Genomic DNA, 26,443 nt, shown 5'->3' with positions numbered 1-26,443 from the left:
CAGTTCGCAAGTTTGAGTACCACATCGGGCTCCACACTCATGTTGTGGAGCCTGCTTTATATTCTCTCTCTCCTTCTCTCTCCACCCTTCCCTGCATGTGAGCAATCTCTCTTTCAAAATAAATAAACCTAAAAACATAAAGTTATTTTTAAAGGTTTAAAGAAAAAAATCAACACCTGTAGCTGAGAGGTCTCAATGCAAGGAATAACAACTGAATTTATTAAATTTGTCTTCTTCATGAACTTGTCAGATGAGAAATTCTGTGACATTCTTCCCACCCCCTTCCTTTGAATCTGGGCAGGCTTGAAACTGTGTGGACCAAAACAATATAGCCAAAAGTGTGACTTTCAAGGCTAGGCAAAGGAGGAGATGCACCCCCTGTAGCCCCCCAACCTTGTTTGCTGGAATACTTGTACTTGGGCCCCTGAGCCACCCTGTGTCTGACTAGCCTGAAGCTGCCATGTTGTGAGGAAATTGAACCACATAAAGGGGCCACGTGCAGGCATTACGATCCTAGTCTTTCGAGTCATCCTAGGTTGCTGCTTTTACACATCTAAGTTTTGTGTTTTGTTAGCAAAGCAACAATAACTAACACAAAACTGGGTACCAGTAATTGGAGTACTACTGCAATAAAAACCTAAAATACTAGCTTTGAGACCAGAGCTGGAAGGGTCTGGAGGAGACTGCTGATGTACAGGATGAAGTGACAGAATTTTAGCAAAACTGTTGCCAGTGGTGACTAGGAAAATGGAAAAAATACCCGCCACTGGTGGATTTTGCTAAGTAGATCCCCGTGCAGGATGCTGAGAGTTATTCAAGGTTGATTGTATCCATAATGAAAAAGGAGAGAGAGGAGCTAAAAACAAGAACCGATCAGTTTTCAGTTAAAACACAGAATACAGAAGAACTAGGACTTATGGGGTTCAAAAATATAACTACTACGCCTTCCTAATCTCTCCTGGCAGAAGTCTGTCCCAGGACTCAAAGAGATATGACCGAGGACCCACGAGTGAGGTTCAGCTGCACTTAGACCTGATTTAGACCCTCGATGTCAAGGTTGGGGGTGGGGGATCTTTGAAAAGGAGAATGTATTTTTTGCGTTTGAAGGAATGTAAAGCAGTATGTTGGACTAAAGAGGTTTTGAAACATGTCCATAAGCTACCTGACAGTCCCCCACTTAGGATGGAGGGTATATGCCCCTCCCTCTTAAATCTGGGAAGGTTTATAACCATTTAAACTAAAGGAATGTGGAAGAAATGATGCTACAGGACTAGTATGATCACATTCTGAGGCTAGGTCATAAAAGGGGATGAGGTTATTGCCTTGTTTCCTTCAACACTGTACGTGGAGCCCTGAGCCACCGTGTTAAGAATAAGAAATCCAGCTACACCGAGGCCACCATATGTGAAGAAGTCGGGACCCATGCAAAGTCTGGTCTTTAAGTCATCGCAAGCCCAGACACCTGACAAATCAATAAATCAGCACCCAGCTGATTCCAGTCCCCAGCCATCAAGTCACCCTACCCTGGAGTCTCTCCACACCCCAGTGCTGGGCTAATTGGTTAGGTAGCAACAGTAACTGGCATTTCATCACTTTAAATATTGTGTAACAGACAAAACACATGTGGACGACATTTATCCCATAAGCAAGCAGTTAAGTTTTCTCTGTGTATGATGTAATCAATCAATCAGTCTTCCCCAGCGATTACGGCTCCGTCCATTTCATGATCTAGTTCTGTTTTGCTTTTTATCACTCTCTTTGGTAGATTTGTGGTCAGCTTATTAATGTAAAATACTTCTTTGTCCCTTTAGTGGGACAAATTCACTTCTTGAATTCTATTTTGCATACTGTTAGGATTGACACTTCTATTTTCTCCTTGTTAATACCTGCCTAAGCATATCTTTTTCAAGCCTTTATTTTTCCATTCTTCCTACGACTTAAAATGTCTTTTTAGGTTGGATTTGATTTAAATTCTTAAAGATATTCTGATAGCACCTTCTGGTAAGTTGAAACCACCTACTTACATTGTTTGATCTCTTCCTACAATCTTTTTCATTTTTTTAAAGTTTATTTATTTTGAGAGAGTGAGCAAGTGAGCAGGGGAAGGGCACTGAGAGGGAGATAATCTGAAGCAGGCTCCATGCTGTCAGTACAGAGCTCAACATGGGGCCTGATGTCACAAACCGTAAGATCATGACTTGAGCCAAAATCAAGAGTCTAACGCTTAACTGACTGAGCCACACAGGTGCCCCATCTTTTTTTTAAATACTTTTTTTTTGTTATTTTTTCCCATTGTTTCCCCTTTAGAAAGATTGTTAATTTGTTTTTCCTCTAATACACTGCAAATCAAATATTCTAATTACATCCTTCTAGAAGTTATGTTTTTTGGTCTCAGGACCTTTTGCACACCTAAAGATTATTGAGGACCCCAAAGAATGTTTATGCGAGCTACATCTATCAATATTTACTATGTTAGAAATTACAAGTAGGGGGCACCTAAGTGGCTCAGTCGGTTAAGCGTCTGACTCTTGATTTCAGCTGAGGTCATGATCCCAGGGTCATGGATCAAGCCCCATGTCGGGCTTGGCACCGATAATGCAGAGCCTGTTTGGGATTTGTTCCCTCTCTCTCTGCCCCTCTGTGGCTCACGATTGCTCTCTCTCAATCAATCAAATAAAATAAACATTAAAAGAAATTTTAAAGTAGGGTGTGTGGGTGGCTCAGTCGGTTGAGGGCCCCGACTCTTGACTTTGGCTCAGGTCATGATATAACAGGGATGAGATAGAACCCTGCATGGGGCTCTGTGCTGAGTGTTGAACCTACTTGAGATTCTCTCTCTCAAAATAAACTTCAAAGTTAAAAGTAAAAACATTTAAAGATCTTCATTTATCTGGAAATAATAAACCAGTGATAGGTTAATAGTTCTTTTACAAAAAAAAAAAAAATTGCGAGGAGAACGGCAGATTTAATTCTTGCAAATATTTTAACGCCTGCCTTAATAGAAGACAGCTGGATCCACGTCTGCTTCTGCATTCAGTGTAGTGTGCTGTCTGTCACTGTAGTACAGCCCCTAGAAAAGCCACTGTGCACACGAGACAGGAGAGTGAGGTAAAAGGCAAATTTGTTTTATTAGCGGAAATAGTGGGGTCCTGCAGCTACTCTCCAAAAAAATCACTGAGCTCTATTTCAAGTATTATGTCCTTCATCTACGAGTCTGGTGCCTCTGGCTGATTTTAGCTTTTCTCCAAAGGTACTAATACTTGGTAGGGAGCTGACAATGTCTGAGATTTCCTACTCACCTATCTGAACCTCGTTCGCTGAAGCCTGCCAGTAAAGGGATGAGGTGCTGCCCGGGGGGACGGGGCAGGAGCCACTCTCAGGACAGGCAGCCTCTTCCCCAGGAGTGTAACAGGCTCACGCCCTCCCCTGCAGTAAGGCGCTTGCTTCATTCCGGGGTGGTGCTATCAGCTGAACAGTAAGTGCAACCACTTTCTTCACTCATCAATGCTGCCTTAATCCTAGCTTTCTCTTACATTAGTTGTTCTTCTCAGGATACGTCCTCTAATGATGTATCTAATTATTTCACATAGAATCTAGGTGGTATGTTTCCAAAATGTGTCAATTTTGCCCTGCAGATTCTTCCTAACCTGACCTAATTTCACCTGCACAAAGTACGCAACATACCTTCGAATGTGGTCATGTCCGTTTATTCACTGTTCTCCAAACATGAGATTCATGCCAAAACCCAACGCATAAACTTTTGTTCACTCCACTTTCAAAATGTCCTCTCTGCCTGCCTATTCAGTGCTTTACAGACCAAGGCCGAAGAACTTAATTCCAACCACACCTTATGAACATTTAAATAGTCAAGGCAGGCTTGGGGTGGGGTGGGAAGTCTCCCCAAAGCAGCCACCTACTTGAGCTAAAAGAGGCTGAAATATTTAGAAATCCTACTAAACTTTCAAGGTCTACTTTAAAGTAAGATATCTAAAATAAACAAATAAGAAAATAAATAGGTAACTAAGTAAATAAAGCCAGACACTTAATAATGCTAGTCCACACTAATCTTCCCTTCTAACAGTTCTCATAGAACCCCAGAACTCTGAACTTAGAATATACCTTAGCAACCTACATCAACTACCTAATCCTACAAATGAAGAAACTAGGGCACAGTTAACTGCTTGTCTATGGTCACGTGGATGAGACCCAGAAGCCAAAAATCTTCTGATTCCACTTGTAGAATTTTCTTCACCACATTTTGTAAGTAACCAAGTTTAATATTGTATCACTGTTCTCTGGCCTATAACTGGGAGACTTGATTTTACATTCTTTGATTAACCTTTGTTTCCCAGGCTTAATATTTTATAGTTCAAATTTACAAACTTGTTAACGAGTTTATTTGAAACCAGTAAATAACATTAACACTGTTAGCTGTGCAGGCATCCCTCACTATCTGAACTCTGGCCCAATAGTTCCTCTAATAGCTCACTAAATTTTTAATCAAAACAATAAACCATTTTAACATGATGTTTAAATTGAGACGGTGCAGAGTATGCTGTGCTCCCACCTGAGCTGTTCTCTGATGGCGTCACATCTCCTGCTCACAATTTCTTTTTTTAATTTTTTTTAATTATTTATTTTTAAGAGACAGAGAGAGACAGAGTATGAGCGAGGGAGGGGCGGGAGAGAGAGAGAGAGAGAGAGAGAGAGAGAGAGAGGGAGAAAGACACAGAATCTGAAGAGGCTCCAGGCTGAGCTGTCAGCACAGAGCCCGACGCGGGGCTGGGAACTCACAAGCCGTGAGATCAGGACCTGAGCCAAAGTCGGATGCTTAACCGACTGAGCCACCCAGGCACCTCTCCTGCTCACAATTTCTGAGCTGTGGTATGCATTGCCACTGTTGTCTTCTTCATTTGAAGTGGAAAAGGTTATGAAGAAATTAGTTGAGCCTAAGAGGCCTAGAAGAGCCCAAAGAGTGTAAGTTGAAAGTGATAAAGTATATTGAGAAATGCGTGCAGAAAAGGCATAGATAGGCTGGCCATGCACACATCTCTAGCTTACCAGGTCCAATGTTTTAGTTTTACGGGGAAAAACCAAGAATCCTTACAAAAATATTCTTGGATCTGAAAAACAGTGGGTCAATCGAGCACGAATAATAATTTTGAAAGACAGAAATACTTTTTGCAATAGACTGTTGGCCATGATTAGTGTTTCAAATCTTTTACTGTTAAAGGAGTGCCTGGGTGGCTCAGTCGGTTAAGTGTCTGACTCTTGATTTTGGCTCAGGTCATGATCTCATAATTCACGAGTTCAAGCCTGGCATCAGGCTCTGTGCTGACAGTGTGGAGCCTGCTTGGGATTCTCTGTCTCCCTCTTTCTCTGCCCCTCCCCTGCTCGCACGCTCTCTCTCTCTCAAAATAAATAAACTCAAAAAAAATTAAAAAGAAATAAGTAAAGTATTTTACTGCTAATAAAGGAACCCTTGTGGATTAAGGGCTCCAGTAACAGATGTACCAAGTGGCAAAATGCCACCTTTGTTCCTGTACCTTTAAAAGCTCTGAGCACTACTTATAACCAGGTCACTCAGATCAGGGTTCCCTACCATGCAGCAGTATGAATAAATTTTCCTCCTACATTTAGCTCAGTTTCTGTGTTTAAACAGTACTTCAGTGCTTCAATTATATTTGGAGGAGAAACTTTTTAGGGATTTGGGGAGGGAAAAATGTTTAGGCTTTCTATATCCAATTAAGTTTCCAAAAAGAATTAGACAGGAATAGTGAGAGATACCTGTATGTTTCTTCAGCGAAACCAAATAGTTTTTTGTGTCTTGAATCTCAATACTAGGGTCCTTGGAGACCGGTATCTCCATCAGCCAAGGTATCACCACCAAGCTGACTAGAAATGTAGTTCCTTGGGTTTTACTCTAGATTTAATGAACCAGAATCTGCATTTTAAGAGGCTCTCCAAGGACTTGTATGCATATTAAAGCTTAAGAAACCTTGGCCTTGTGGATGCCCAATTAGCATACATTTCTACTTTCCTCCTCCTTTTTTTTAAAAAAACGTATTTATTTATTTTGAGAGAGAGAGAGAGAGAGAGAGAGAGAAAGAGAGCCTGTGCATGCGTGAGCGAGCATGCACACGTGACTGAGTGGGGGAGAGGGGCAGAGAGAATCCCAAGCCAGCTCTGTGCTGTCAGTGCACACAGGCCTAGATCTTAGGAACCCAACTGTGAGATCCTGACCTGAGCGGAAATCAAGAGTCAGTTGGACACTTAACCACCCAGATGCCCCTCCTCTTCATTTCTTCTTAACCAGTCTTCCCACCCCACTTCCCTTTTAAAGACACCTACCTATCCCTTTCCCATGAAGCCCTGTCCTTAAGGGGAAGATTCCTTCTGTTCTCCTGACTCCCACCCCTAACTCTAGGGTGAGTGACCAGCCCACAATAATCCCCTTCCTCTTGCCAATGAATGTTTTAGTAATAGGAGTGTTACCCAATTCTGGGCAGTGAGACGTGAGTCAGTTGAGAGTGCTTCTTTAAAGTTTCCTCCATTCTGAGAAAGCCAGAGGAAGAAACAGTTTCCCTTTGCCTGGACATCATCATGTCTGGATATGAATACTAAAAATTCTGCAGACATTTCCTACTAGCCTTAGAATGAAACCAACACCACACAGCTGGACGAACACAGTGGTAGAACCTGGGTCCCTGAGGACATTTTTGAGCCACTGTACTGGTCAACCCTCAAGCATGACCTATTTCTGGAATTCTTGTTAGGTGAGAAATACCGTTTCTAAAATCATCCTAATACAAACAGTTAATCATCAATAGTCCTGAAAAAAAAGCTCAGTGATTCACTGAGATGATGGCTTTTTTAGATGGCTTTTTCAAAATCTGACAATTCTAAAAGAGTCATGGGCTTTCTTCCTAAAAGAAGCTTTTTATTGGATGTGTCCCCCACCCCGCCAATTCCTAGGATAGAGTGGTGCTTGTAATTTGTGGAATCAAAAAGTACTTATAAAAATAAAAAATGCAGGGGCGCCTGGGTGGCTCAGTCGGTTAAACGTCCGACTTCAGCTCAGGTCTTGATCTCACAGTTCGTGGGTTCGAGCCCCACGTTGGCTCTGTGCTGACAGCTTGGAGCCTGGAGCCTGATTCAGATTCTGTGTCTCCCTTGCTCTCTGCCCCTCCCCTGCTCAAGCTCTGTCTCTGTCTCTCAAAAATAAATAAATGTAAAAAAAAAAAATGCAACTGTGGGCCCTTAAAATGCAAATTATAACTTAATCAAACAGTATTAAAAAAAACACACACACGATAAAACCTGCAAGTCATATTATACATTTTCATTAATTTTCTGTAACATTATTTCTTTTCAATATATGTCACTTTTTTCAAACCTAATTTTAAGAAAATTTTATGAGATACTTTATATGCCAAATGTTAGTCTGCTACATTTAAAAAATTTTATTAAAAAATTTGCTGGGGCGCCTGGGTGGCTCAGTCGGTTAAGCCTCCGACTTCAGCTCAGGTCATGATCTCGCAGTTTGTGAGTTCAAGCCCCGCGTCGGGCTCTGTGCTGACAGCTCAGAGCCTGGAGCCTGCTTCAGATTCTGTCTCCCTCTCTCTCTGCCCCGCCCCTGCTCACGCTCTGTCTCTCTCTCCCTCTCTCTCTCTCAAAATTAAATACATATTTTAAAAAAATTTTTTTAAAAAAGAGTTGCAGGATATCCATTTGACATAGACTAATGGTTTTCATCAACTTTAAAGGATACGAGACTAACTGCGTCATAATTCCTGTAGCAGAGCCCAGGCATCAGTATGACACTAATATACCACGTAGGGTAAGAATCACTAATACTGAGTCTGTTAGGCTACTGTAAAGAATTTGGATTTTACTTTTACTTGTTTTAGAGAGAGAGAGAGAGAGCACACGTGAGAGTGAGGAGAGAGGGGCAGAGGGACAGAAATAATCTTAAGTGGACTTCAGACTCTGTGCAGAGCTGGACACGGGGCTCCATCCCAGGACACTGGGATCTTATCTGAACCGAAATCAAGTCAGATGTTCACCTGACTAAGTCACCCAGGTGCCCTGGATTTTACTTTTAATGTTAAGAGTAAGCCCACTGAAGAATTAAGAAGGAAACTGGTAAGACTGATTTTATTTTTAAAAGATCACTCTCGCTGTTAGGGGAAGACACAAGGGGCAAGAATAAAAAAAACCTCCTCAATCCTGAAAGTTTTAAGAGACTGAAGGAGCATTTATCAGAACAGTGAGTGGAGGCCTAAAACATAGATGGTGATGGGCAAAGCCAAGAGTCTGATTTTTCAGACATACTAAACAATCAATAGGTACAATCAGAACAAAGAAAAAAGAAAACCTACAAAAAAGGAGACGTTCAAATGTCCAAAATACTTTATCCATCTGACTGTGAGAATAATTTGACTACATAAGGGATTTGTTTATGCTCTTACATTACCATCCCATGTGAATTATGTAGCTAAAGATTTATTCTTTCAACTGACATTTCAAACAAAGATGGAAAATACTACTTACAACTTAAAAATGTTGTCTTTGGGGAGCCTGGGTGGTTCAGTCAGTTCAGCGTCCAACTTTGGCTCTGGTTATGATCTCACAGCTCGTGAGTTCGAGCCCTGCGTCGGGCTCTATAATGACAGCTCAGAGCCTGGAGCCTGCTTTGGATTCTGTGTCTCCCTTTCATCTCTGCCCCTCCCCTGCATGTACTCTCTCTCTCAAAAATAAATGAACATTTTTTTAAAAATTAAAAAATAGGGGCGCCTGGGTGGCGCAGTCGGTTAAGCGTCCGACTTCAGCCAGGTCACTATCTCGCGGTCCGTGAGTTCGAGCCCCGCGTCAGGCTCTGTGCTGACAGCTCGGAGCCTGGAGCCTGTTTCCGATTCTGTGTCTCCCTCTCTCTCTGCCCCTCCCCCGTTCATGCTCTGTCTCTCTCTGTCCCAAAAATAAATAAAAAAACGTTGAAAAAAAAATTTAAAAAAAAAAATAAATAAATAAATAAATAAATAAAAAAATAAAAATTAAAAAATAAATAAATAAAAATGTTGTCTTCAACTGACCTAAAATCTAACCTGGAAACCTACTATTTCACAGTTATGTTAACTAGTGTAAAGATAACGTTTCAACTTGCTTTTACTTTACCTAAAATATAGTTTCTTTCACACCAAATAATAACAACAAATTGACATATCCAAAAAGTAATAATAAATTGATGTGGAAATACAGCACTAAAGATTTTTACTAATTAAAAAGTATTTACAGCTTATGAAAGAATATATCATGCTCATGGCTTAGAAGATTAATATTCTTAAAATGTCCATACTACCCAAAACAATTTATAGATTCAGTACAATCCCCATCAAAATGCCAATGGCATTTTTCACAGAGCTAGAACAAAGCATCCTAAAATTTGTATGGAAAAACAAAAGACCCCATATAGCCACACCAATATTGAAAAAGAATAAAAAAGCTGGAGGTATTACACTTCCTGATTTCAAACTCTACTACAAAGCTACAGTATTCAAAAGAGTATGGACTGGCACAGAAACAGACACGTAGATGAAGGGAATAGAACAGAGAGCCCAGAAATAAGAACACACTCACATAGTCAATCTATGACAAAGACGGTGAGATCATACAATGGGGAAAAGACAGTCTCTTCAATAAATGGTGTTAGAAAAACTGGACAGCTATATGTAAAATAAAGAAATTAGACTATCTTCTACCATATACAAAAATAAACTCAAAATGGATTAAAGATTTGAATGTAAGACCTGTAGAATGTAACTCCTAGAAGAAAACATAGGAAGTAAGCTCTGTGACATCAGTCTGCAATATTTTTTTGGCTCAGTCTCCTCAGGCAAGGGTAATAAAAGCTAAAGTAGGATTACATCAAACTAAGAAGCTTTTGCGCAGTGAAGAAAACCATCAACAAAATGAAAAGGCAACCTACTGAATGGGAGAAGATAGTCGAATCATACATCTGATAAGGAGTTAATATCCAAAATACATGAAGAATTTACACTCTCAAAAACTATCAAAAAAAAAAAAAAAAAAAGCCTTGATTAAAAAATGGGTAGAGGACCTGAATAGGCCACAAGGAAATACTACTTCCTATTTGTCAGAGTGGGTAAAATAAACAAGACAAGCACTGTTGGTGGGGATGCAAACTGGTGCAGCCACTGTGGAAAACAGTATGAGAGGTTCCTCAAAAAATTAAAAATAGAAATACCATATGATCCAGTAATTCCACTACTAGATATCTATCCAAAGAAAACACACCGTTAATTTGGAAACATATGCACCCTTATGTTTACTGAAATATTACTTACAGTAGCCAAGATATGGAAGCAACCCAAGAGTCCATCCATAGATGGATAAAGATGTGGTGTATATGTGTGTATATATGTATACATATAAATACACACACAGTGGGATATTATTCAGTCATCAAAAAGAATGGAATCTTGCCATTTACAACAACATGGAGACCTAGAGATGATAATACTAAATGAAATAAGTCAGAGAAAAACAAATACTATGATTTCACTCATATATGCAATTTTAGAAACAAAACAAAGAAAAAAAAGAGACAAATAGACTCTTAAATACAGAGAACGGTAGGTGCCAGAGGGGAGGTGGGGGGGCTGGGTGAAAAAGATAAAGGGGATTATGAGCACATTTATTATGAGCACTGAGTAGTGTATAGACTTGTTGAATCATTACACTGTACACCTGAAACTAATAACACTGTATATTAATTATACTTTAATTAAAAAATTAACAACAAAAAAGGGCACAAGACCTGAATATATATTTTTCCAAGATGACATACAGATGGTCAATAGGTACATACAAAGATGCTCAACATAACTAATCATTAGGGAAATGCAAATCAAAACCACAATGAGATATCACCTGTCACAATGGCTAAAATCAACAACACAAGAAACAACAAGTGCTGGTGAGGATGTAGAGAAAAGGGAACCCTCTTACACTGTTGGGAATGTAAACTGGTGCAGCCACTACAGAAAACAGGACAGAAGTTCCTCAAAAGATTAAAAACGGAAATGCCAGGGGCACCTGGGTGGCTCAGTTGGTTGAACGTCTGACTTCAGCTCAGGTCATGATCTCACAGTTCGTGAGTTTGAGCCCCACATCGGGCTCTGTGCTGACAGCTCCAGGCCTGGAGCCTGCTTTGGATTCTGTGTCTCCCCCCCTCTCTGCCCCTCCCCCACTCACGCTCTGTCTCTCAAAAATGAGTAAACATTAAAAAAAAAAATTTTTTTTTAATAAAAGAAACCAGAACTGCCATATGATCGAGCAATCCACTTTTGGGTATTTATCCAAAGAAAATGAAAACAATTTCAAGAGATAATATGCACCCCTATGCTCACTGCAGCATTGCTCACCACAGCCAAGATATGGAAGCAATCTAAGTGTCCACTGACAGATGGATGGATCAAGAAGATGTGGTATATATATATATACAATGGAATATTACTCAGCCATAGAAAAGAAAGAGATCTTGCCATTTGTGGCAACATGGACCTAGAGGGTATGATGCTGAGTGAAATAAGTCAGACAAATACCATGTGGAATCTAAAAAAAAACAAAACAAATGAACAAACCAAACAAAACTCTTAGATACAGGAAAACAAACTGTTGCTTACCAGAGGGGAAGAAGGCTTGGGGGGAGGGAAGGATGAAATAAGCTAAGGGGATTAAGAGGTACAAACTTCCAGTTATAAAAATAAATTAAGTCATGAGAATGTAATGAACAGTATAAGGAATATAGCCAATAAAGTTAGAATAACTTTCGGGGCGCCTGGGTGGCTCAGTCGGTTAAGCGGCCGACTTCAGCCCAGGTCATGATCTCGTGGTCTGTGAGTTCGAGCCCCACGTCGGGCTCTGTGCTGACAGCTCAGAGCCTGGAGCCTGTTTCAGATTCTGTGTCTCCCTCTCTCTGACCCTCCCCCGTTCATGCTTTGTCTCTCTCTGTCTCAAAAATAAATAAGCGCTAAAAAAATTAAAAAAAAAAAAAAAAAGTTATGATAACTTTGTATGGTAACAGATTGTAACTAGACTTATCATGGGGATCATTTCATAATGTATAAAAGTATCGAATCATTATGATATACGTCTGAAACTAATAGAATACTCTATGTCAATTATACTTCAAAAAAAATTTCAATCTTAAAGGAACTGAAACTTGAATTATGTTGTTTCATCAACTTGGTAACTATCTTCAAATAATGCTCTTTAATATTTAACTTAAAATCTGAATAGTTCCCTACAGTTTATTCTGAGTTCTTTCATTTGCCAGCATTCTCACCACTTTCTCTGACATGAAGACAACAGGTTAGGATATTTTAACTTCAGCGCTGTTGTCTTTCTTAAAGAAGAAAGCGAAATGTATCTTATGCCCACATCCCTCTCAAATGTGAAAAACATCTGGCTCCGCCTCCCCCACTTATCTTATCTAGCTGTTCCCTCTAGGTTTTATGATTTTGTAAGACACTAAAACAAAATTTAGGGTGAAGTAGTTTCTACTCTTAGTTAATTAGCTTTTCAATAATATAAATGATATTCCAGATATTTTTACGGTAAAATAGAGTAATTGGAAAAGTTATTATAATATCAATTATCCAACAATAAAATATATTTAGAAAAATCAATGCAGATTCATAGCAATTGATATTTAAGCTCAATATACCATGAAGTTTAATATGTAAGTTCAATATATACAGCTTTTAAAAAGAAAAGAAACTTACCTTTCAAAAGATGATTGAGGTCCATTGTGTCATGTAAGACTTTTTGTTTATATCTGTGGTCTATGTTGGAATCTAACACTGAAGATTCTGGAGTGAGATCAGGCCCAGTTTTTTCTTTCCCCTTTTTGGTTGATTTCAAACATTTTGAATTATTTTTTAAATCCTCAACATTTCCATATACTTCTTGACTCACGTTTTCTTGCCTTTTAACTTTTACTTTTTGATCATTTGATGCTCCCAGTTCAAAAGACTGAATAGGGCTGATGTCTGGAGTTGAGAGAGGAGTGACATCTGTCACAGTATCTTCAGATTCCTCAGTGTAGTCATTGACTTTTGGTTTAGTACTTGAAGGCCATGTTCCTGTTGATTTTACTCCTGATTTATATTTCTGTTTTGGTGACAAGTGGGTTACACCAGACAGACGTTTCTTTAATGATAGAGATGAATCAGAAATACAGTTATCAGACCCTGCATCTGAACAATCTGTACCTGAACTTGAAGATGAGGAAGACAAAGAGGAAGAGGAGGAAGAAGAATTACTTTTGGAATACTTTTTACTTATGTTTTTTTTAAGGTTATTAGGTGGTTTAGCTGACTTGGACCTGACATGCTGCATTTTCCCATCATCACTGCTCTCCTCTCCATCTGTATAATAATCATCGTCACCTTCTTTCACAATTTTGGGAATTCTACTTGGAGTGGGTAAGTGTATTTTATGCCCTGTTGTAGCATCCCACAATTTTTTTGATCTTGAAGTGGACAATGATAAAGAATTTCTGGTTCGCATATTATCATTTTCTACGGGGTGTTCTTCTGGAAGAATTTTCTTTTTTATTTCATTTTCCTTTCTTTGTATTCCAAATTTCAAGTTTACATTTTCTGTATCTTCGTCTATTCTCTTTTTAGGGTCATTTTGCTTGTCAAAAACTGAGTTACTTTCACATTTCTTTTCTTCTTCAAAGTCACTGTCAAAGAAAGAATGGTCCACTTCACCTTCTGATACATCTCCAAACCGATCCATGATGGCAAAAATATATCTGAAAAAAAGATGCCAGTGTTACCATCAGACTAAAGAATAATTTCTTAATACTTTTCATTTTTTTTTACAGTATTTGTATATCTCAAACTGAGAAGTTTGATTATAAAGAAACATGACAAAAACACCCAAAAATATTAACTCAGTGAAATGATAATGGGGCTAGAGGAGTAATAACACATTGTACCAATGATTTGAAAAATAAGTAAGTCTAATAATTCAGTTCACGAGTCATCAAGACAAGCATATCACAGACATATACCTAGGTGAACCCTAAGGAAAATCTGCCTTCTAGAAGTACAATTAACTTAGACTAAGAAAGGATGATATTAAAACTTCCTAATTTAGCTAAGCCAGCTTGAATTCAGAATTTGACCTCTAACACCATTCTACACTAAAAACAAAAACAAAAACAAAACAACAATCAAAAAATCATAATGACTTGGAAGGTAGCTGATTCTATTTCTGGAGGTAAAGAAAAACAAGGGCCTAGAGTATCTTACTGTTACCAGAAGGCACAATATTCAAATATGCCTGATACAATGGTAATACAAGAAAGGCTCCAGTTTAAAGGGGCCTCCTCTGTTCAGGTTGGACAATTTAACACTGAAAAACAAAACACACAAAATACACTTAAAATTTTTCTTTAATGTTTATTTATTTTTGAGAGAGGGACAGAGCATGAGCAGGGGAGCGGCAGAGAGAGGGAGACACAGAACTTGAAGCAGGCTCCAGGCTCTGAGCTGTCAGCACAGAGCCCGACGTGGGGTTCAAACCCACAAACTCTGAGATCATGTCCTGAGCTGAAGTCAGACGCTTAACTGACTGAGCCACCCAGGTGCCCCCCAAAATACACATAAAAATGAAAAAGTCCTTCTGTGATAACTATTAGTCCATAATGACATTCAAAAGAGCAAATAATATGAGCTGCATTAAAGGAAAGGCATATATAAACTAATAACATATAGCCAACAATCCAATTTTGTGCTCAGTATATTCAAATTATGATTAATTCTATTATGTAAAATCAAACAATAAAAGATTATATAATCTATATTCTAAAGCAATCATGATTCTCTGGAGACTTTAATTGTTGAAGTGATACTGCAACCTATAAAATCAAGTACAAATATGATTTAAAAATCAACCAAACTTACATTGTTAATACTAATGCAATAGGTTAATATGATAGATTAGAGGTATATATGGTAGTACATTTTATCATTGGGTAAATTTTTTTGCCTTTAAGGTTTTGAAGAATATAAGGCATATTAAAAAATTTAACTATTCATAGGGGCGCCTGGGTGGCGCAGTCGGTTAAGCGTCCGACTTCAGCCAGGTCACGATCTCGCGGTCCGTGAGTTCGAGCCCTGCGTCGGCTCTGGGCTGATGGCTCGGAGCCTGGAGCCTGTTTCCGATTCTGTGTCTCCCTCTCTCTCTGCCCCTCCCCCGTTCATGCTCTGTCTCTCTCTATCCCAAAAATAAATAAAAAACGTTGAAAAAAAAATTTAAAAAAAAAAAAAATTTAACTATTCACAACTTTTAAACACTTAGGGAATCTGATTAAATTAGTAAGGTTAGACTTATAATTAGGTTTATTAAAAATGTCTAAGTGCTGGGGTGCCTGAGTGGCTCAGTTGGTTAAGCGTCCAACTGCAGCTCAGGTCATGATCTCATGGTTTGTGGGTTTGAGCCCCCCATTGGGCTCTGTGCTAATGGCTGGGAGCCTGGAGCCTGCTTTGTATTCTGTGTCTCCCTCTCCCCCACCCACACACTGTCTGTCTCTCTCGCTCTCAAAATAAAATAAAAACATTTAAAAAAAAAAAAAAAAGTCTAAGTGCTTACTAGGACTTCCTCTATTAGATATGTCAGTATCCCTGGTCAGGTGTTCAAGGTACATAAGAAAATTAAATATACTAAAATTGAATTGTGCTGCAAGCTTGCAAATGGCATACAATGTTCAGGGAAATTTAAGCTAAGTCAGATTAATCAAAGTACAAATAAGTTTTAAAATTCTAACATATTATTAGAATTGATTTAAATTGAGATGTGTAAGTAGATCTTAAAAATTTAAGAAAAATTAGGTAACTTATACCTAAATATTAAATATAAGAAATATTATTTACTAAAAAAAGAAAAAATATTATTTCTCATAGCACAGATCAATGCCCTCTTAAGTTTTAAAACTCAAATCAGCAGAAGGAAGCCTCCTCCACAAGTCCTCAAAAGATATTTAATAAGGTTTTAGATGTCATATTTATCCATTATGGAATTAAAGTCTACTCTTTTTTTACTCTCTTAATTTATAAAAATCGAAACATCTCTTTTAAAGGATTTTGGCAATTAATTTTCAGAGCTGTAAGAAAGCCATAAGCCTTCTGAATCAGTACCTGCATTTCAGAAATTTATCCTAAGAATATAATACTAAAAAGAAGGAATGGAATTCTCATATTATTTCAGTAATACTGAAAAAACTTGAATAGAGGAATATTATGATTCCATCAAAATTATTATTATATCAGGAGTCAGCCAGCTACTGTGCATGAGCCAAATCTGGCCTGCCATTTGTTTTTGTAAATAAAGTTTTTACACACTACAGCTGCAGAGCTGAGTAGCTGTGACAGCGACCATATAGTCCACAAAGCCTAAAATATTTACCAAATGACTGTGGATTATGGAGGTTGTGGATCTCTGCTTATATTATATCAGAGATATATGATATTATTATATCAGCATGAAAAATGAACACTACAAAACTGTTAGCCATACTGGGTTAATAATACAATTTACACACTTAAATAAAAACCAGGGGGAAAAAGGGCAAAATTAAGTCGACCTGTTAGAAGAAAAACCAACAATCCCACTGCATTTTTTATATTTCCATTACTGTTATTATAATAGTGTCCTTGCAATAAATTAAGCAAATAAGTGATGACTGCGAGTCTGCACAACGAAAAAGAAGGAACTGAGTCAGACACACTCAGGCTCAAACTTGGTTCTGCCACTTTCCAATTGTGTTTCTGGGTCCATGTACAAACAAGGATGTTCATCATAGCCCTACTGTTTGTAACAGAAATGAGTTAGGGAAAAACTCAATGTCTAATAAGAGGAAAATGGATAAACGAAATGTTGTATGTGATATACTATATGTCAGTCAAAAAGGGTGAGCTGAGATCTATAAAAATAAAGTTTACTAAAAGAGCAAAATTAAATGAACAACAATACAATTATGTAAAACTTAAAACTAAATTCCTCACAGGCACAAAGTTACATAGCACGGACTGGAAGGACATACGTTAAACAACTGTAAGCTGTGAAGGGACGCAGACGGTTGGGGGGTGAGATGAGGATAAAGAACCTGGCAGAGGCTGGTGATCGTGGGTCATCACATACCTAAGGAGTGTGACTGGGGGCACCTGGTTTGGCTCAGTTGGCAGAACATGTGACTCTCGATTTCAGGGTTGTGAGTCTGAGCCCCTCAATTGGGCCTAGAGCCTACTTTTTTTTTTATGTTTATTTATTTATATTTGAGAGAGAGTGCAAGCAAGGAAGGGGCAGAGGAAGAGGGAGACAGAATCTGAAGCAGGCTCTGCACTGTCAACACAGAACCTGACGCGGGCCTCAAACTCAAGAACCATGAGATCATGACCTGAGCAGAAATCAAGAGTCAGACACTTAAAGGAGCCACCCAGGCACCCCAGAGCCTACTTAACTAAGAAAAACTTAAAGAAAAAAATAGTATGATTGATCATTGTCAATCCAATTCTGCCCACCTGAGTTCAGAAAGAAAAACGACCAATTAAAATAGTCACTGAATGGTGAGTAAGTAGCTCTTATAAACATTGTCACTAAATTTCCAAAAAACATTACCCTCTTTTGTAAGGTAATCAACTCTTTCATCCAAAATGTCAAGGGATGTAATAAAAAGGGGTTATTATTGTTTTTTTTTTCTTTCGCACTTTGTCACATGGGTACAAATACCTTTGTGATTAAAACAACAACAAAAAAAATTTTTGTAGGTTTCTTCAAATTTTCAAAACAAATGGTTTCATGGAATAGCCCAAAGCATAAATTTTCCTAGTCAGTTTAAAAAACAAATCTTTCAGGGGCATCCGACTCTTGATTTCGGCTCAGGTCATCATTTCCCAGTTCTCGAGTATGAGCCAGGCATGGGGCTCCACGCTGACAGTGCAGAGCCTGCTTGGGATTCTCTCTCTCTCCCTCCCCTCCCATCCCCCTGCCCTCCCTCCCTTCCTCTCTTCCTCTCTCTCTCTCTCTCTCTCTCTCTCTCTTTCAAAATAAATAAACATTAAAAAAAAATCTTTCAGATGCGCCTGGGTGGCTCGGTCAGTTGAGCGTCCGACTTCGGCTCAGGTCATCATCTCGCAGTCCGTTGAGTCCCGGCCCCGCATCAGGCTCTGTGCTGACGGCTCAGAGCCTGGAGCCTGTTTCAGATTCTGTGTCTCCCTCTCTCTCTGCCCCTCCCCTGTTCATGCTCTGTCTCTCTCTGTCTCAAAAATAAATAAACGTTAAAAAAAAATTTAAAAAAATATCTTTCAAAAACAAATCATCCAAATCATTTCACCTTCCATCCTCAGAAAAATTTGTTTACATTTTTCAGGAAACACACAAAATTAACATAACTAAGTCCCATTTGTATTAGTGCTATTATTCTAGTACAACTAACAGCTAAAATGTATCTAAGCTTAAGAAGTTTTATTACTCCTATTTACCAATGAGAAAAATGAAGCAGAGCAAGAACTTGCCCGGAGTCACACAACTAGTGAGCGGCACAGCCAGGATTCCAAAGCAGGCATAGTTTAAGGATCCTGTTATTAACCACTGTTCTATTCTGCTTCCAAGTATGGTCCTTCCAAAGGAACTAAGATCTGTTTTTGTTTTTTAACCTTTAAGATACATGGCTGTGATATCTATGATTTACATGATGGTAAACTGGGTAAGGTAACAAGATTTTCTTCTCATCATTGGGATTTTGAAAGGAAAATGGAACCTGTTTAGCAATGGTTTAGGAGCTCTCTGTAGGAGAGGATGGTCTGTACAGTTAAAATAAGATACACAGGGGCGCCTCGGTGGCTCAGTCGGTTGAGCGTCCGACTTCGGTTCAGGTCATGATCTCACAGTCTGTGGGTTCGAGCCCCGTGTTGGGCTCTGTGCTGACAGCTCAGAGCCTGGAGCCTGTTTCAGATTCTGTGTCTCCCTCTCTCTCTGCCCCTCCCCCACTTGCACTCTGTCTTTCTCTGTCTCAAAAATAAATAAACATTATAAAAAAATAAAAAAAAAAAAAAAGATACACATGCCAGTGACTGCCATGCATTTTGCTGATCTGCCATGTAGCAGTTTTCCTCTAACAAAGTAAATTGGAACAAATCTCACTGGCACCACAAATGAAATAAACTAGTAGCCTTAGGTAAATTAAAAGTGTTAACCTAGGTAACAAGAATTCAGAACTTTGAATTAACTTGTGACTCCTTAGAATCCAATATGAGCTTGTGACCAAACCCCCTTTCCAAATACAGTAGTGAATTCCAAAGTTATTTCTGGCAAGGAGAGTGACAATTCTGGAAGACACTAAACTTGAAATGTTTCCAGCAAGCCTCCTCTTTGTGTATTTGGCATTTCAAGTTAAATCTTGTGATTCCTGATAACCTTGAGTGAGACCTACGTGAAGTTCCTCAAGATGGTACATGGCAAAATAATGCAAGTTAGAACTAATACCCTTCCTGTATCCTCAGAGATCCCCAACAGTCCTGAAAGAAAAAGACTGTACCCCCTTACACTAGAACTAAGGCCTAGCAAATTTAAACGGCCTGACCAATTTCAAGTTATTAGTTTGTTTCTGTATGCTTCTTGTGATGTCAACCTTTATCAAATTTGTGAATTAAAAAAAAAAACTGAGATGGACGGTTGAAAATAAAGATTCAGAAGGTCCTGGATAAATGGAAAAGAAGCTAACATTCATATAGGTTATATACTAAGCACTTTCTAAGCACTTTTTCACTGATCAACCATTTAATACTGGTAACAACTTTGAGGTTCGAGATGAAGAAACCGCAGCTCAGACAGGTTAACTGACATATTCAAGACCACGTGGCCAGAAAGCAGTAGAGTCAGGATTTGGATCCAGGCAGTCTGGCCAGTCAGCCGTCTTACTGATTATGCTATACTCAAATAAGCAGAGGAATATTAATAAGCTAAAAACCCCAATGGGGAGGAATACTCTGAAACAGCCAAATAATAACACAATTAATAGCACAGGCACAGAATGAGGGAAGGTAAGGAGGGAAGGTGCACGGAGGACCCCAGCTTAAAAGAAGGTTCTTTAAAAAAAGACGCGGAGCTTACCAAGCGGCAAAAGCATGACTTAGGAACCAAAAGACCAAAATACTCTTAAATCATATCGGGATAGTCATATACAGTCTAAGACAACTTGAATTATATTCTGCTTGTCAAAGTACTTCTTGAATGAAGCATTTAGTTCTGGGTGCTACGGGGAAGAGTCTAGAATTTAAGTCATGATCAGTGGTTTACAGAACAAGGCATTCATAGGCTAGTAAAAGAAATGGCTAAGAGAAAGCAGGTATTCAGATACTCAAAAAACTGTGATATGAAAAAAGATTTTACAACTGTTATTGGTAGTTCCAGAGGTAGAACTTGCATCAACAGATGTATAATGTATAAGGAAGCTGTTCTGAAATTAACATAAGAACTGCTCAAATGGAATGGGCTACTTTCTAAGATTATGAGCCAGAAGTCACTAGACAATGTTGGAGTAAAAACTACATGTCCACTTGCTGGGCTGCTACAAAAAGAATTCATGCATTAGATAGGATTTTCCCAACTTTAACATTTTATGAACTAGGTCTAAATCCCAACATCAATCTGTAAGCCAAATGATTAGGAACTTCTTTGAAATCCCTATTTTTCATAGCTAAGTTTCCCGCCTTATCTCCTTACCAAACTGGGAATTCCTGGCATCTTGCTCATCTTTATATCCCCAGTGCCTAAAGTGGGATCTGACAAATATTAGACATTCAAAGAATGTTTACCCGATGAGGGAGTCTGGAGTCAGGAGCCTGAAGACCCAACCCTAGTCTCTTTGCTAGCTATGTAAGCAGAAAAATCAATGCTTCTCCCTGAGCTAGTTCCCAATCGTCCCCCACCAATCCCCACCGCACCCCCCACACCAGAATTAACTATCCCCTTATTTGTATTTACATGGTTCATGTTGTCCTCAACAGTTGTAAGGACCCAACTTCCTAAGTGGTCACAGTTCGTGGGAGGTGGCGCATAAACCCTGGGAGACTTTTCAGGCATAACATCCAACAGACAAGGTTATCGTTAGGATTTAAACACTCCAGGGGTTTAAACGTAATTTAGAGAAAAACTATCCAGGATCCCATCCACCAAGTAATCCTTCTGATAACATTTATTTCCAAGTTAATGAGATTCCATTTACATAAAAATATGCATTTAATGACACTGTAAAGATTCTCTTCACCACATACTGGGAAAGTGTAAAAATTAAATGACAGATCATTTAGTAACTCTTCTGGGGCTCAACGAAAACCGGCATGTGTCAAAGCTGACTGGGCGTCCCTTGGACACTCACCATTTGTCTAGCTCTTACAGAACCAGAAATACTAACGCTCAAGATACATCAGAAAAACACACAAATAATCTGGCATTTTTTAAACTGTCATTTTGTTACTGTGACATTACACTGTTTCTATAATTATGTATATAATACGGTCCAAAGAAGGTAACCCGTGGGGTACACGAAAATCTCGGCCCGAAATAAACATCCCTTTTCCAAGAACTCGAGAGGGTCAGTTTACCACCTCCTCCGGACCACCCCCTTCCCCCACCCCCACGGCCCCAGGCAGCAGCAGAAAACTGACAGCCCCTCAGGCGCCAGGGTCCAGAGTCAAGGCCGCGGAGGTGGGCGGCGGTGGCCTGAACCCAGCTCCTGGTTACAACCACTTCTTAACTCCGGCCGACCCCGGTCCCCACTCCATCCGCGAAAGCGTCCCGAGGGCAGGCCCGGCGGCTCCCAGGGGCCGGCTGGGGCTGCGAGCGGCCCCACGGACCCGCCGACCGCAGGCTCGGACGTCTTTGTTGTGGTTACACCCGCCACCCGAGAGGCCGGCCGGGCCGTAGGGCTGGCGGAGCCAAGGGCTGGGGGGGGGTCCCGGCCGGCCGGCCTTCCTAACTTCCCACGCTGGCTTCCTCATACCGACTCTGAGTGCTCGCCGCAGCCTGGGCTCCGTAGAGGGGAAACGGATCCCGGAGGGGAAGGGTGGCGGGCGCGTCGCGGGCGGGGCGGCGGGGCGGCGGGGCAGGAAGGGTTGCCCGCGCGCCGCTTACCTGGGTGTCGGGGCCGCTTCGGCCGCCTGGCGCGCCGCCCGAGGCGTTGCAGGCTCGCGCGCACACGCTAGCGCGCGCACGCAATCTCCGCTCGCGGCTCCCAGCAGCCAGGCTCGAGCTTCCGGAGGCGGAGACAGCGGAAAGGGAAAGGAGGGCGCCGAGGGAGCGCTGCGAGCCACGCGGGAACTGGGCGGGGGCCCGGCGAGCGGCGCGGCTCCTGGTGGTTCCTCTCCGCTCCTTGCGGCGGGCGTCATAGAGCGCGGGGGGTTCGCCGGCGGCCTAGAGAGGCTCGACGCGCCGTGCGGTGGGTGGCCGGGACTGGGAGGCAGGGCCCGCGACTCTCGGGTGGGAAGGGACACGGGAAGAAGCTTACCTTTTAGGCCCTTAGTTGCCCGGTGCACCGGGCAAGGTGCTAACTGCTGTTGCCCCCGCTGTTAACAGCAATGCGGGTGGACCTAGTTGTTAGGGTGGCCAATTTAATTGGGAAAGTGGCTTTAATGATCTTGTACCTCCTCCCCGAAACAACAGTAGTGAAAATGAGGGCGGCTGTGGCTTTAAGATTATTTAGATCAGTAAAGTTCAGATCAAAGAACTAGTTGTGTGATTCAAGAGCTGGTGACACATTATAAAGTCTTCTGACTATTGGTAAATGAGGTGGGTAGTTAAATTAAGAGAAAAATGTGGAATATGTTGAATGCCATAATTTTTCGATTTTGAACTCACAGTTGTGTATTAGGTGTGGTAGAATAATGGTGCTCCAAATATGTCCACCTCCTAATCCCCAGAACCTGTGAATATGCTGTTTAACGTGGGAAAAGGGACTTGGGCTATGTGACTAAGGATCTTGAGATGAGAAAATTAACTTCGATTATCTAGGAGGGTTCAGTGCAATCAGATGTTTTTTGTTTTTTGGTTTTTTTTTTTACACTTAATTATTTTTGAGAGACAGAGAGAGACCGAGCCTGAGCAGGGGAGGGGCAGAGAGAGAGGAAGACACAGAATCAGAAACAGGCTCCAGGTTCTGAGCTGTCAGCACAGAGCCCGATGCGGGGCTCGAACCCACAGACCGTGAGATCATGACCTGAGCTGGAGTAGGTCCCTTAACCGACTGAGCCACCCAGGCGCTCCAAGTGTAATCATGGATTCTTAAAAATGAGAGTCAAGAAGATTCCAAGTCATTAATAGGAGGGGTGGCCATAGAAGCAAGATTGTAATGTATAGTACTGTGACTATAGTTAACAATACTGTGTTGTATATTTGAAAGTTAAGACAGCAGATCTTAAAACTTACCACAAGAGAAAAAAACTGTGAAGTGATTGTTGTTAACTGGACTTACTGTGGTATTCATTTCATAACATATATATCATGTTGTCACCCTAAATTTACATGCTGTTATATGTCAGTTTTATCTCAGTAAAACTGTCAATTTAGGGGATCCTGGGTGGCTCAGTTAGTTAAGCATCCGACTTCAGCTCAGGTCATGATCTTACGGTTCTTGGGTTCAAGCTCCGTGTCAGGCTCTGGGCTGATGGCCCAGAGCCTGGAGCCTGCTTCAGATTATGTGCCTCCCTCTCTTTCTGCCCCTCCCCCACTCCCACACGCTATCTCTCTCTCTCTCTCTCTCAAAAAATAAACATTAAAAACATTTTTTTAAACTATCACTTAAAAAATGTTTTTAATTAAAGAAAGCAGCAGGAGATCAGAGTGATGTAAGCGGCCTTGAGCCAAGGAAAGCAGGCACCTCTGGAAGCTGATAAAGGGAAGAAAAGGTATTCTCCCCTGAAGCCTCCAGAAGGAATGCAGCCCTGTTAATACCTTGATTTTAGACTTCTGACCTCCAGAACAGAAAAAGAATACATTTGTGTTGTTTTAAAGCACTGGGTGTAGTAATTTATTATAGCAGCACTTAAAAACCTAATTCAATGGGTATTTAATAATGTATTTTTTTTTTTACAAGGAAGTGCAAAGAAAGCTGGGAACTAAGGGTTATGCATAGCCTAGGGAGCATCACTAAGGAATTGGCTCTGTTTTTGTTCTTCACAATGCATTTTGTACTTTTCGGTTGTAACTACCAACAAATACACAGAATCATTTTGTTCTTTTTGTAGACTAACCGCCAGGATTTCACTTAATTCTGCTTGGTAAAACTATGCTGGCACCATTTGCCAGGGATGATTTTCTGTCTAACTCTGTGGTCAAAGTTTGCTATCCAAGGGGTTTGAATAGACATTTCTTCCAAGAATATATACAAATGGCCAATGAGCACAGGAAAAGATGCTCAACATCACTAATCATTAGGGAAATGCAAATAAATCATGAGATATCACTTCACACATATTAGGATTGCTGTTATAAAAGTAAGACAGGAAATAACAAGGATGGGCAAAGGTGTGGAGAGATTAGAACCCTTGTGTTTGGCTCCTGGGAATATGAAATGGTACAACTGCTATGGAAAACTATGGCAGTTCCTCAGTAAACTGAACACAGGTACTATGTGAGCCAGCAGTTTCACTTCTGGGAATGTACCCTAAAGAATTGAAAGCAGAGTCTCAAATGGATGTTTGTATACCCATGTTCATAGCAGCATAATTCACCAAAGCCAAAAGACAAACAACCCAAATGTGCACCAAAGATAGATAAACAAACCTCAGGTGGCTCAGTCCATTAAGGCTCTGACTTCGGCTCAGGTCATGATCTCATAGGTCGTGAGTTAAAACCTCGCTTCGGGCTCTGTGCTGACAGCTCAGAGCCTGGAGCCCGCTTCGCATTCTGTGTCTCCCTCTCTCTCTGCCCCTCTCCCCGCTCAGGCTCTGTCTCTCTCTCTCTCTCTCTCTCTCTCTCTCCCCCTCTCTCTCTCAAAAATAAACATTAAAAAAATTGTTTTTTTTTTTTTTAATTTTTTTTTTTTTTATTTTTTTTATTTTTTTTATTTTTTATTTTATTTATTTTTGGGACAGAGAGAGACAGAGCATGAACGGGGGAGGGGCAGAGAGAGAGAGGGAGACACAGAATCGGAAACAGGCTCCAGGCTCCGAGCCATCAGCCCAGCGCCTGACGCGGGGCTCAGAGCCTGACGCGGGGCCCGAACTCACGGACCGTGAGATCGTGACCTGGCTGAAGTCGGACGCTTAACCGACTGCGCCACCCAGGCGCCCCTAAAAAAATTGTTTTAAATGCTGTAAATCCATACAAGAATATTATTCAGCCACAAAAAAGAATGAAGTTATGATATGTGCTATAATGATGGGTGAATCTTGAAAACATTTATGTTAAGTGAAATAAGCCAGACACAAAAGGACAAATATTATATGAATCCACTCACACGAATGAGGTACCTAAAATAGGCAAGTCACAGTAACAGATTAGAATAGAATTGGGGCACCTGGCTGACTCAGTCAGTGGCATGTGCAACACTTGATCTCAAAGTTGTGGGTTTGAGCTCCGTGATGGGTGTGGAGATTGCTTAAAAATAAAATCTTCAAAAAAAGAAAAAGGAAGAGAGATTACCAGGGGCTGGGGATGGATGCCGGTGGTGGTTGTACAACAATGTGAATGTACCTAATGCTACTGAGTTGTACACTTAAAAATGGTCAAAATATTAAATTTTGTGTATGTCTTACGAAAAATAAAAAAATCTTATATCTTAAACTTTAATTTCGGCTCTTTTTCTGGGCTATTTGTAAACTTTTGCCTTTTCCCTGGTTTTCTTTTCCTGGAAAGAGCACATCCTCAGTAGTCTGTACTGAATGAATGAATCAACGAATGCATGAAGTCGATTGTAAACAAACTTCTTCAGGCCAGAGATTTTGCTCTGTGCCTCTTCATACTTCTGGTCACAGAGGGTCATCAACTCAGAGGTGTAAAAAAGCTCTTCCCCAAATTCATTGAATCTGAACTCTTTCAGAATCTTTATATCTTTCAGAAATCAGAAATCTTTACATCTTTCAGAAAAGATGTAAATAATATCCCTTGGCCCCTTAAAAAACATTTTTTTTTTCACTTATTGTATACCTCTTGAAGCAGAATATGGGCTTGACTATTTCTGTAGAGAGCTATTAAAAGATCTTGGGGGGCGCCTGGGTGGCTCAGTCGGTTGAGCGTCCGACTTCGGCTCAGGTCACGATCTCACGGTCTGTGAGTTCGAGCCCCGCGTCGGGCTCTGGGCTGACGGCTCAGAGCCTGGAGCCTGCTTCCGATTCTGTGTCTCCCTCTCTCT

At 40.4% G+C, this 26,443-nt stretch overlaps 1 protein-coding gene across 2 annotated transcripts in view; it reads right to left on the bottom strand.

The window, feature by feature from the left end:
• Positions 1–22,421, bottom strand: part of CFAP97 (cilia and flagella associated protein 97) — a 39,067-nt gene extending 16,646 nt beyond the window's left edge. The window contains exons 1-2 of one of the 2 annotated variants that reach the window (XM_078445298.2): positions 22,228–22,421; positions 12,807–13,843 (exon numbers count right to left, since the gene is read on the bottom strand). In XM_078445298.2, the coding sequence (XP_078301424.1) occupies positions 12,807–13,827 (1,021 nt within the window). In that variant the 5' untranslated portion in view covers positions 13,828–13,843; positions 22,228–22,421. The other variant, XM_078445299.1, reaches the window with a different exon arrangement.
• Between the last annotated feature and the right edge of the window lie 4,022 nt (positions 22,422–26,443).

This window comes from Panthera onca, chromosome B1 (genome assembly GCF_046562875.1).
Source record: "Panthera onca isolate mPanOnc1 chromosome B1, mPanOnc1 haplotype 2, whole genome shotgun sequence".
Taxonomy (NCBI): domain Eukaryota; kingdom Metazoa; phylum Chordata; class Mammalia; order Carnivora; family Felidae; genus Panthera; species Panthera onca.
This window is presented reverse-complemented; position numbering and strand designations above follow the sequence as displayed.